At 40.1% G+C, this 12,017-nt stretch overlaps 2 protein-coding genes across 4 annotated transcripts in view; one reads left to right on the top strand and one right to left on the bottom strand.

Annotated features, from left to right (window-relative positions):
- Positions 1–1,100: 1,100 nt before the first annotated feature.
- On the bottom strand, positions 1,101–2,885 carry LOC125012017 (trichohyalin-like). The gene has a single exon (XM_047591610.1). It carries the CDS (start codon positions 2,883–2,885, stop codon positions 1,101–1,103), a length of 1,785 nt encoding a protein of 594 aa, XP_047447566.1.
- A 2,605-nt stretch (positions 2,886–5,490) lies between these two features.
- camsap1b (calmodulin regulated spectrin-associated protein 1b) overlaps positions 5,491–12,017 on the top strand; it is a 34,513-nt gene continuing 27,986 nt past the window's right edge. For all 3 annotated transcript variants that reach the window (XM_047592117.1, XM_047592118.1, XM_047592119.1), the window contains exons 1-2: positions 5,491–5,941; positions 7,648–7,814. In XM_047592117.1, the coding sequence (XP_047448073.1) occupies positions 7,649–7,814 (166 nt within the window). In that variant the 5' untranslated portion in view covers positions 5,491–5,941; position 7,648. The remainder of the gene's footprint in view (positions 5,942–7,647; positions 7,815–12,017) is intronic.

A 12,017-nucleotide genomic window follows, 5' to 3' on the forward strand; every position in this document is an offset into this window, starting at 1 on the left:
GCCACACGGGCTCAGGGGGACGATGCAAAGACCAAACTTTTCATGGCACTTGTGATAGAACGTTTCCCTGATTTAGTTCTTTTTAAACAAAAACAGGGAACTCAGTGACGCCTGATAAGAAACACTTCTGAACAGGTTTGGACTCTAAATTTGGCCTTGTAAACCTCTCAGATATGTAATATTGGCTCATTTTCCTGAATAAACGAAACACCAAAGCCAAATATTTGTGATTCATTTCTTTGATTGGGTTCTCCTTGGAAAAAATCTTAGTAGTGCAAATACAGCAGCACTGTAAAATTTTAATTCACAGCCAAAATATTTAAACTAATAAATGACAGCAAATGCACTTTATTTTATTTTATATATTTATTTTTTATTATAATTTTTTTATTTTGATCTCTTTTAATATTTAATTTCATATTAATTTAATTTATTATTTAAATGAACATATGCACTTTATTTTATTTCTTATATTTATTATTACTTTTTAATTATTTTTGAATTTTTTATTTATTTTCTTCCTATTTTTTATTTTATTTTTATATCTTTTCATATTTGATTTCATATTAATTAAATTTATTATTTAAATGAACAAATGCACTTTATTTTATTTTTTATATTATTATTTTTTTTATTTTCTTCCTATTTTTTATTTTATTTTTATATCTTTTAATATTTAATTTCATATTAATTTAATTTATTATTTAAATGAACAAATGCACTTTATTTTATTTTTTAAATTTATTATTACTTTTTAATGATTTTTTTAATTTATATTCTTCCTAGTTTTTAATTTATTTTTATATCTTTTAATATTTAATTTCATATTAATTTAATTTATTATTTATTATTTAAATGAAAAAATGCACTTTATTTTATTTTTTATATTTATTATTGCTTTTTAATTATTTTTTATTTTTTTATTTTCTTTCTATTTTTTATTTTATTTTTATATTTTTTAATATTGAATTTTAAATTACTTGAATCTAACCCATTTTTAATATTTAATTATTTATATTTTAATCTAACATAAATGATGGATTAAACATGAAACATTCCCTGACCTCCTGAACTTTTCCAGGTATCTGGCCTGTGAGTAATTAGCTGGTGAAGTTTCTGCTCTGGTAGGTCGTCCTCTCGTATTCGACCTGCAGAGCGTTGTGAGCTCTGAGCAGTTCGCAGTAGTCGGAGTTGACGTCGTCGTGTCTCCTCACCAGCGCGGTGAACTCTTTCTGGAGGCCGTGCAGGAGCCTGATGCTCCCGTCCAACGCTCTGCTCTGCTGCTTCAGCCTCATCTTTGTGCCGTCGACGCGTCTGAGAGGAACCTTTGTTCCAACCTGCTGTTGGTCGTGAAGCCTCTTGCAGTTTTCCTGACTCCTCTGCAGAGCCTCGGCCGCGGTTTTCCATCCCTCCAGCGTCTCCGCCTGCTTTGCAGAAGCTTCCTTGAGCTCAGCGAGGGCCGAGACGTTTGCGTCGACTCTCCGCTGCAACTCGGAGACTCGTGTCTTCTCCTTTCGTAGCTCGTCTTCCAGCTCTTTCTGTCGGGACTCTCCCTGAGACTGCAGCTGATTAACGGTCACAGTCTCTTCATGGCCCTCAGATATAGAGCTCTGCCTTCTCAGTTTCATTTCATATTCTGTCTCCATGGCGTCCAGCTGCTTGACGAGGTGTTTGTTCTCCATCTTCAGCGTCTCCATGTCGTACAGCAGGTGCTCTTTGGGCTTTTTTGAACCCGTCTCCTCCGAGCGCCGCCGCTGCTCCTTTTTCAAGGCCCGTCTCCATTTCTGCTCGTTGCTCAGACTCTTTTCCAAAGCCAGAGTCTTCTCTGCGAGGTCTTTCTCTTGCGTCTGCGTCGTCGCTTGTGCGCTGGATAGCTGAGCCTCCAGTTTGCCTCGAGCTTCTTGTTCTTCCCTGAGCTGCGTCTGAGTTTTCTCCTCCTTCGCCAGGACCGAGTCCAGCTCGTCCTGCAGCTTCTGGTTGGTGGAAACCAGGAGTTTGTTCTCGTGGCTCAGCCGATCCGCTTTAGCTCTTTCCTCGTTCTGCCGGGCCACCGCATCCATGTATTCACCCTGGAGCTCGCTGTTCTTTGTTCGTTCCACCTCGACCTCCGCGGCCGACTGGTTAACTTTCTCCTGCAGCGATGAAACGAGGTCGTCCTGCGCTCTGGCGTCATTCTGAAGGTTCAGGATGTTCACGTGCAGGGACCAAATCTCCTCGTCTTTTCCGATGACGATGTCCTTCTGCCGCTTCATCTCCTTTTTGTCCTTTTCTCTAACAGCCTTCAGCTTGCTTATCTGGGCCGTGAGCCTTTCGTTGTCGTCTTGTCGCGCCGTCTGTGACGTCTCCAGATCGGACATCTGCGCCCTGAGGAGCTCCACCTCCACCCGGAGGCTGGTCTTCTCCGCCTGCTCGTCCTCCAGAGCTTCGGCTACTCTCTCTTTTTCCTTTTTCTCCTTTTTCAGGGCTGCTTCCTGCTCAGACTTTTCAAGCTTCTCCTGGTTTAAGGCCTCTTCAAGAGCAGCTTTGGCTTCTCTCTCCTCCTCCAGGATTTTCTGGAGATTTTCCTGGAGATCATCACATGTCTTGGATTTGTTAGATCTCTCACTCTCGCTCTCAAAGTCGCTCTCATAGTCGTCATCTTCAAAATCCTCCTCATAGTCCTCATAATTCTCCTCATCCTCCTCGCAGTCACATTTCTCCTCATCCTCCTTTTGGGGAAGAGGCGTCTCTCTGGGTTCGTCTTCAGCCTCCATCGCCATGTCCTCCTCCTCTTTCTCCTCTTTCTCCTCCTCAATCACCTCCTCCTCGAGCTCCTCCTCGTCCGAGGAGTGGGAGGTGGAGTCACTCCAAGGAGAACCAGAAACACTTGATGGGCACCTGTTCATTTCTGTTTAAGTCTGGGGTGTCTTAACAGTTGTGTAGATGTGTAGATATGTAGATAAATAGATTTATGTATCTACTTTTCTTATTGGAGTTAGTCTTGAACGTATCTGGGATAAAAACCTGGATCTGTGTGATCAAACTGTCAAACTGCAGTAAAAACGTGTTTTCGTGACCAATATTCAGCTAGTGAGTGTCTGAGTCAAGTGTTGAACAGCTATATAACATGTTGTGTGACGTCATAATCAAAGTCGAACGTTGTCCTTTGATGGTCTGCGTGACGTCACCGCGCGGAAAGCCTCGCTCTCCTCTGACGTCACGTGACTTCGTCCATCAGATTTGTCCCGAGCGAGTGAGTGAAAGTTCTTCATCAGAAATATATTCAGTAACTTAGAAAGAAAGAAAGGAAGACTGGGAGGTTTCACTGTGACAACAAACTGTCGCTCATATAATTAACAATTAAAAAAATATATAAAACAGGAAAACAAAACTCTATATACACAATATATGCAAGAATAAATAAAATAATTGAAAAGTAAAAATGAAATTGCAACGAAATTAAATTAATTCACAACCAAACAACCATGTGCAAAATGTGCCAGTACCACGTGCAACTTACTTACTATTATTATTATTATTATTATTATTATTATTATTATTATTATTATTATTATTATTATTATTATTATTATTATTATCACCGGTTTAAATTAAAGGATTATCCTATAATAATCTTATTATTATTATTATATTTTACCTCACAACGTTTTTAGTCCTCAGTGCACGTTTCAAAAACCACTCAGACAGAATTATATATTTATTGAGATCTTTATACATTCTAGTATATTGCATATTTTATGTATATACTGTTATATTTTTAATGTATTTTGTTGCATATTTTATATGTTTTGATATGTTTTTATATACGCTATCTATCTGCTACTTTTCACCATTAGATGTCGCCATTGGGCAACATCACAACAATATTACAACGACAACGGTGAATGAGAAAACGTGTACTACTACTACTACTACTACTACTACTACTACTTCTACTACTACTACTACTACTACTACTACTATTAATAATAATAATAAGATGGTTTGAAATAAAGAAATAATGTTAGATTGAACACATTATCATTGATTTCATCGAAAGGAGCAAATAAATAATAGACTCATATTTAATTAGACTCAGACTTAAATAAACTTTAATGATCCACAAGGGAAATTGTTTGGTCACAGTAGCTTAGTTGCACATAAAAGAACCAAATAAAAATGAAAGGAAAGATAAAATAAGAATAAAATATAAGTGACCTCTTGAAGATGGTGTAAACAAACAAATGTACAAGAAACAGAGGCAGAATAATAGTTACTCTCCACAATGATCACTCATCATATGTGCAATATTATTACTCCTCAACGTGTAAATACTCTAATCATTTCACTCCTCACTCTGTACTGTGCACAATCTTGTGTAATATCTGTTATATATCTGTTTGCAATCCAATTATGATTTGTTGCAATTCATTAGTATTCATAGTAATTGACAACACATTAAAAATAAACAGTGTTTATCAATAAATAAATGAATAAAAATGAGTAAAAGGTTGTAGAGTGGGTTTATTACTTGCACATTGCTGATTGTTATGAGTGGAGACGGAGGTTAAGGTCGTCTGTGCTCATGGGGAATGAGAAAGTCTTTGTTTCTTTTATCTTTTATGTGCAAAGTCTAATTCCTGTTAACTCTCTTAAGTTCTCTGATGACTCTGTAGTGGTTGGGTGCATTAGAGATGGACAGGAGGTGGAGGAGAGGACACTGAGACTTTGTGTAGTGGTCCCAGGTAAACCACCTACTCCTGGACGTGGACAAGACCAAGGTGCTGGTGGAACCAGTGGAGCCTGTCACCATCCAGGAGGTGGAAGTAGTGGACTGCAATAAGTGGGAGAGGTTTGTCTCAGTGAGGGACAGGAGGACAAACGTTTGAACCAATCAGAGCTCTGTACACGAGTCGTGTTTAAGTAAACGCTGCATGCAACATGTCATTGTCTTCTGATTTCATTGATAAAAGTTATTATCAGTGACCAACAACTTGTTATGTTTTAACTGTGTGCAAACTTTGATTACTCAGGAACAATGACAACTTAAAGTGGTTCTGTGATTCTTTTGTTCTTTTCTTTTTATGTCGAACTCAAACTTTCAAAGTGAGCCTCAAACATATTTACATCAAGTTTGCATTACAAAGGGTCCTCTTTTTCAACAAACCCAAATTTGTTCACCCCATTTGTGATAGAAACTTGAGAGTCTTGGGTTTCTAAAGAGACCAAGACCACGCATGAGCTCCAAAATGTTCACGAACAGCATTCAGTTTACTTTGGCTATGTTTTCGCAAAAAAAAATAAAAAAAGGCTGAGACGATAAGAGGTTAAACTCTATCCAGTTGCACAACAACGCACATTTTTTTTTGAAACATCTAAGCTGCTGCTGTGACCAAGCAATTTCCCCTGTGGATCATTAAAAAATCGAAATCTAAGTAACAGGCTGGACGGTAATCACGCATGCGCAGTGGCTTCCATGATAATTATTACGTTTCTATGGGCAGAGCGCGGACACACACACACACACACACTTATAACGTACACACGGCGGGTCCTCGCTGCAACAGCCGGGACCAAACTACACCTAACATGAGGAATTTAAAGCAGAGAGAAGACTTTTAAACGAGGGAGCTTGTGTACGCGGAGGACCCCCCCCCCCCCCTTTGGCCTGGAAGTCTCGGGCCGTGGATCTGGTCTTGTTGCTGGGAGGAGACCACACTCCCTCCCGCTAGCGCCCGTTAGCATTGTTAGCTCTCTGGCTATGATGCGTCGCTGCTGGTTGTGTACTCTCTACACGGCGCGCCACTGTACAACGAGGCAGGCCTTTGGTTAAGTGTTTTACCCGGACTACTCCCTAACCCCCTTTGCCCCCTTATCCCCCTTACCCCTACCCCCCCCTCCCTCTCCTCTCCCTCCCACGGAACCGACCGGGGCCACTCGGGAACACACCGCACCTTTCAAGGTAATGTCTAGCCGATGCTAGCAGGCTAATGGTTAGCCTGCCGTTAAGTAGCTGTTTTACATCTGCACGCAGAGCCGCTAAGCTAATAGCTCTAAATCAAAACATGACAATCTCATTGTGATGCAAAATATAGGTGTAATGTTTCCACGCGAGTTTGAGTTTATATTGTTATTTGATGTGATGAATGTGATTTCGTCTGTGAAGGTGTCGCTTTTTTTTTACACTCGACCACCACATGTAAACCCACAAAAGAGACACAAACAGCAGCATGTCAAACAAAACAAATGCACACGTACAAGTAAATACGTATTTAATTTTAATTTTTAGTTTATCATCTAATAAAACATTAACTCAAAAGCAAGTTTTTTTTGTAATAACTTGGCTGCTGTTATTTGTGTCTCCCACTGAGCAACAAATCTGATACAACAGTGTTTTTTATTACTTTCTTTTCTGAAGGATTGATGTGGATTTATGTGCTGGCATTTGCACACATAACCGCTAATCTAACCTAATTTTAAGGGGAATGTGAACGTGTCAGCCAACCTCAGGTATACACACCTCAAACTATATGTAATAACAATTATTTAATTAGTTATCTGCCACTTAAAAAGCCAGTGTTGAACCACTGCCAATGGAAGTATCTGTTTTTATGTTTATTTAATATTTACTTTCCTTTTTCATGTGTGCACCGTCCTTAATTCTCCCCCATGGTGTGATAAATTAGAAGACTATTTTATCTTAATGAAGCTATAAGTCAAGCTAACAATAACCATTGTTAGCTTTAGCTTCTTCTGTGAATTGAAGCAGACTCTCTTAATATGATTGCATGTGTAATAAGGTGCAAGTGTGCACTTGCTTTCCCACCATCCTATAATTAGTGGGATTGGAAATGCAGTGCTGGGCATGTTCTCATGTTTGGAAGTCTAGACTGGATATTACCACCTCAGTTTTTATTGCACACGCTGGTGTAATGGTGTGAAAATCGAGTTTTCAGATTTTTAGTCGTCCACATGTGTCCAGGATGAACGTGACGTACACCAACCCACGACAGGAGACGTGATTAACCATCTTGTGACTTGCACGCAACTTTTAGACCTGGCATTCATTGGTGTGGATGTTGCTTAGACACGTAGACCCCCCCACACCCATAGCAAAGACACTCTTTGATGGTAGCAGCTTGAAACACGCACACAAAAACAGTTTAGGAACCAAATTCCAAGGTTTAGGATCCAAATTCACTAGATCCCAAACTGATTAAGTATCTGTGGGCACCAATGCAATTTTAGGAGAGTGGTCATAATGTTATGCTGGATTGGTTTCTCTCTTGCACTTATCCTTTAACCGCCACTTGTAACCCTGTTGACCCCTAAAAGGAGAGTAAATGGCAGCGTTTCAAAGTAAAAGTAGCACTCAGTCTCAATTCATGTCATTTCAATTTTAATGCTACTTCTATTCATTTAGCGTCAAAGACACAACAAATTGTCTCAGTACGTTTTACGAAATGTTGCCTGAGTAGTTTGTTGGAGTATCCATCTAATAATACATTCACTCAATTCTAAGGGACTTTTTTTTTATTTTTAACTTGGCTGATTGCTAATATCCGGTTCGTCATTGGCTTTTTCCCTCACTGAGCAAAATGTGTCTGGTACAAATTTTTGACTTTACCAGCATTTTCACGTTGTTGCCTTTTGCTCTTTTTGTAAAAGGATGGACGTGGATTTGTGCGCCGGCGGAGACGGCACCAGGAGAAAAGTGGATTTGGCCGGGGTCGCAGAAGGCACGATGGACGTCGTGCCTTTGGAGATGTACGACTCGGCCAGAGCGAAAATAGCTGCCAACCTGCGGTGGCTGTTTGCCAAAGCCTATGGCATTGGTGAGTAATTCAATTTGTAAACCCTGTGCCACAGGAACGCACATAAATAAATGGTATATCGAGCTTTAGATTAATAGAAACCGGGATGCTTCTGCAGAGATTTTAAGATGTCAAAGTTGGAATAGCTGTGTTTGCCCTCGACATACTCATGGTCAGCAGATTGTCCGGGCTGCAGCAGGGACTCGTTGACAATGAAAGTCTTAAGAGAAAGAAAAATATTTGTACGTGTGCGCACTCGAGCCAACGCTAATTCCTCCATGTCACTCGGCAACCGAAACAGTTCCTCGCTGACTCACCAGTTCCTTCCAGTCTCGCTGGGTGGCCACGAGATAGAACCCAAATCAGGCTGAGAGTGAGTGACGGCCGCTGAGGATTAGGCTATATTTGTTCGACTCTTTTGCGAGAGCATGGAAACACTGATCGGCGCTGCCCTGTTTGAGATTGTGTTTAGCATTAGTGAGTGGGCCTTTCAGTCCAGATTTTCCTGTCTCGTTCGCGGCTGCCACCAGCTAAGAGTTGAATCGGTTTCACGGTTGAGTGTAGTTGTTTGGAACTTTGTCAACATTTTAAGTATCTGCTTGGGTGTGGCTTTAAAATTGACCTTGTGTTCTGCTGGTTTACAGTTGATATATATAAAAGGCCATTTGCATAATAAAGGTAGAAATAGAAACAAGATTTGTTTTGTTTTTTTGTGTGGAATGAACTAATAGATTACACTTAATTTAATTTTTATCCGATTATTCCTGGATTAACAAGCACTTTCTATTGCTTGACATTTTTAACCATATTAAAAAATATCCACAACACCAGCTGTACTTGTCCTCTCTAACCCTCTTAACCTCCTGCGACCCATTTTCTTTCTCTGGAAAACATCTTAATTTCTTTATGATAAGATCTTAAGGTATTCGGGCTGAGTGGGACCTAAGAAGTATAAAGAAATAAGCATCACATAAGCAAAATATGGGATTATTTCACTTTATATTACAATTTAAGTCGCTAACATGAACCAAAATATAAAACAGTTTATTTTAATGCAAAAGCAGAATCGGAAACAATGAAATCCCAACGTCCTCAAATGTGTACTTGTTATATTTTCATGTGTATTGACCCTTCGCTACCAGGACATGGCAGATAAAAGTGTCTCCTTATGAGGACAACAGGTCTAAACGAAGCAGGACAAGAAGCTGCAAACCTAAAAACCTAATGTCCCCGTATGAGGACGCCAGGACTCAGGAGGTTAAAATGCAAAGCCAGGCCAATATCCAGCGGGTAATCTTACACAAATGCACTATAGTTTACACTAGTCATAATTTAGATATCAGAGCAATTATTGTTTGAAGTAGTCAAAGTTTAATTAATGATATCTGCAGAGTGTTGTTCTCATTGATCTGTAATCTTTATTTACAGATAGGAAACGTAATTATTAGATATTCAAATAACCGGCGAAGCTTTAGTTTGTTTTGTTTTCCTGGCTTCACTTTTATGTTGCGTCGACTCAGGTCCACATTGGTTCTTAGCAGATACAGAATCAGTCGTCGTTCTAGGCAGCGCCCAGAGGAGCAAAGTCTTATCAACAGCTCTTTAACGGCAATTAACAGTCAAATGTGGGTGTTGTTTTTTCCTCTTGCTTGTGAATTAGCTTTTGCTGTTGCTGAGTCAACAGCCATTGTCACAAAACCTGCACGGCGACGTTCGGCGGCTCTTTATTAAGTAATCGGTGTTAACAGGTGAAATCCTTGTGGAAACATTCAGAGTGTTTGGATTAGACGCGCTGTTATTATTTCACCCAACTGAGCAGAATGAAACAAATAAAGGACAAATTAATACAAGACAAAAACTAAAACAGGGGCTAATTTTGATCAAGTTAAATCCTTATTCTGGGCTAGAAACCCCGACTTAACGACGTCTCCTGGGGACGGACGGTGCATTCGACTGTATAATAATAAAAGAGGAGATGGTCCAAGGTTTCAGTCTAACTTTTATTCTCAGAAATTCATTTCATTTCTTACACTTATTTCAGAACATGTCGTCCTCCAGCTTGTCACACTGAATGTCGGGCAGGTTCGTGTTAGACCTCGACTATCTGATGCTTAAGTCCCATCACTCTCTGCTTTGCATGTCTGCTGCATCGGTTTTAGCCTCTGATACAATCATCTACCGTAATACCTTGGCCTCGTACAAGCTCTCCTTTGTGTCTTACGGTCTCCTGCATATCCGTGATCATTACGCAGATTTCCAAACGCCACTGAAGCCTTTGCTCTAAATACAGGACAATGCTATTAATGGTAATCTAGGTCTGTGCCTGTTTTTTTTTTTGTTTTTGACATAGTGGCTCTTTGCTCTTCGCTCCGAGGTTCATTACCGAGGGCTCGTGGACATTTTCTCAATCATTTCACGGTCTGTCATTGTTGTCCCTGGCTGAGACGGGCACAGACGATGCCAGACACAGAAAACTTGGGATGCACCTTGGGTGGAGTTGCATACAGTACCTAACCCCAAAGATTTAGCGGCCTAGAGGGGAAGTAACTCAGGTGCAGCTGCAATTATTTTCCTCCCGTGGGGACTCAGTGAATCAGGCCTATTATCACCCGTGTGGCTCATATGGTGACTGATATAATGCTAATGCTGCACAGCTGCTCGTTGTCTGCAGTGACTCGACAGCCACGAAACAGTGATGTGTAAACCGTGGGCTGTGACGTAGCTCCATTAGAAATAAATACGACCATCTTGTCGTTCCGGGGTTCAGGTGCATCAGCTGTGTGTTAATGCATCGTCTGTGTTTGTGTCTATACGTCCTCCCGTCCTCCCGTCCTCCACCACAGCTGCTCCCACTTCTTAGCTGGTGAGAGTGAGAACCTGTCAAGCTCGTACCGGCAGGTTTCTGGTTCTCGCTGATCGTGTTTTATGCCGCTTGGTCGTGGCCTCGGTGACGACTCTCCTGCTGCACTTCCTGTGTCTCACTGCCAGACCTCATATCCTCATATCCTCTCGTCCTCTCGTCCTCCTGCTCCACCCCAGCGGCGCTGGGAGATATTTCAGCCTGTTCGGGCGTCTGGGTGGCAGGAGAGAGGGTGTGTGGGGCAGCTGCCACATGACATGAGTGTCTGTGAAATGAAGTCAAACGTGAAGACTTGCCCCAGTCAGACCCCGTTTTTTTTTTTGTTTGTTTTCACACACAATTACTTCCACTGTCCGGATGTGTTTATGCACCGTGACGCAGCTCTCCAGGAATCACCCAGACTGCTCGGCGTTACGCGCTGTAAATTACTGTGACGTCCTTATTTCCACCGTGTACCAGAGACGAGAGGATGTGGAATTGTTTTCTGCGGCTTCTAATTGCTTCAAGAAATGATGACGTTGTGATGGGATAAAAACAGATGCAGTTGTAAGAAGAAAGATCTGTGAGATTTCACAAAGGAGACGCGGTAATGATTCAAACGCTCTTATAACAAAGACGTCGTCATAGGTTGTAGTATTTTTACATTCAAGGATGAAGAGAACATCAGACATTAATAAGTGGAAGTGGTTTCAGAAGAACTTGGTTTGACATGAAGTTATTTTTGTTATAAGATTAATGAAAATATACAATTAGGAATTAATATAACGGCAGTAGAGAGAGTATGTCAAATATAATATAATATAGTTTCTGGGTGTTTTAATCGATCACAAGCTGTGTTGGAAGTATTTGTGTTCAAATATTGCAACATTACGCACTTTAAAAAGAATATGCACATTACAGAAAAGAGCAGGAAGAAGAATAAATCATGCTCCATGACACTAATACTTAAATCATAGATATTGAAATGTAAGGACTTCATTAAAGTTACAACGTTACATTAGTATTATTGAAAGGAAAAAAATAACATGCTCCCTGAAAACATTCAAAAATTGTTCCAAACTAGAAAAAGTAATTATCAGTGAAGAGGAGAATTAAATTTGAAACAACCTGGAGAACGTACAGTTATTAAAAGCGTGTGCATGTCGGTTTGTGGGGTAACTCTGTGGAACGGTTTGGAAGAAAGTACTAGTACTATAGAATTTAAATACAGATACAAATCCTTTCTCTTGATAAGTATAAAAATCATCTTTTTGTTTTGATGTTAAATTTGTTATGATTGTGAAGAACGTTCAGTGTCACATATGAAGCACTTTGGCTTCTTCTCGTCTCGAACAAACTATTAATTTGTGGAAAAAGATGAGACT

This window comes from Mugil cephalus, chromosome 8 (genome assembly GCF_022458985.1).
Source record: "Mugil cephalus isolate CIBA_MC_2020 chromosome 8, CIBA_Mcephalus_1.1, whole genome shotgun sequence".
Lineage (NCBI taxonomy): Eukaryota > Metazoa > Chordata > Actinopteri > Mugiliformes > Mugilidae > Mugil > Mugil cephalus.

Excerpts from the sequence above, each read along its gene's own strand:
- LOC125012017 (XM_047591610.1), bottom strand. The coding sequence starts at position 2,885 with ATGAACAGGTGCCCATCAAGTGTTTCTGGTTCTCCTTGGAGTGACTCC.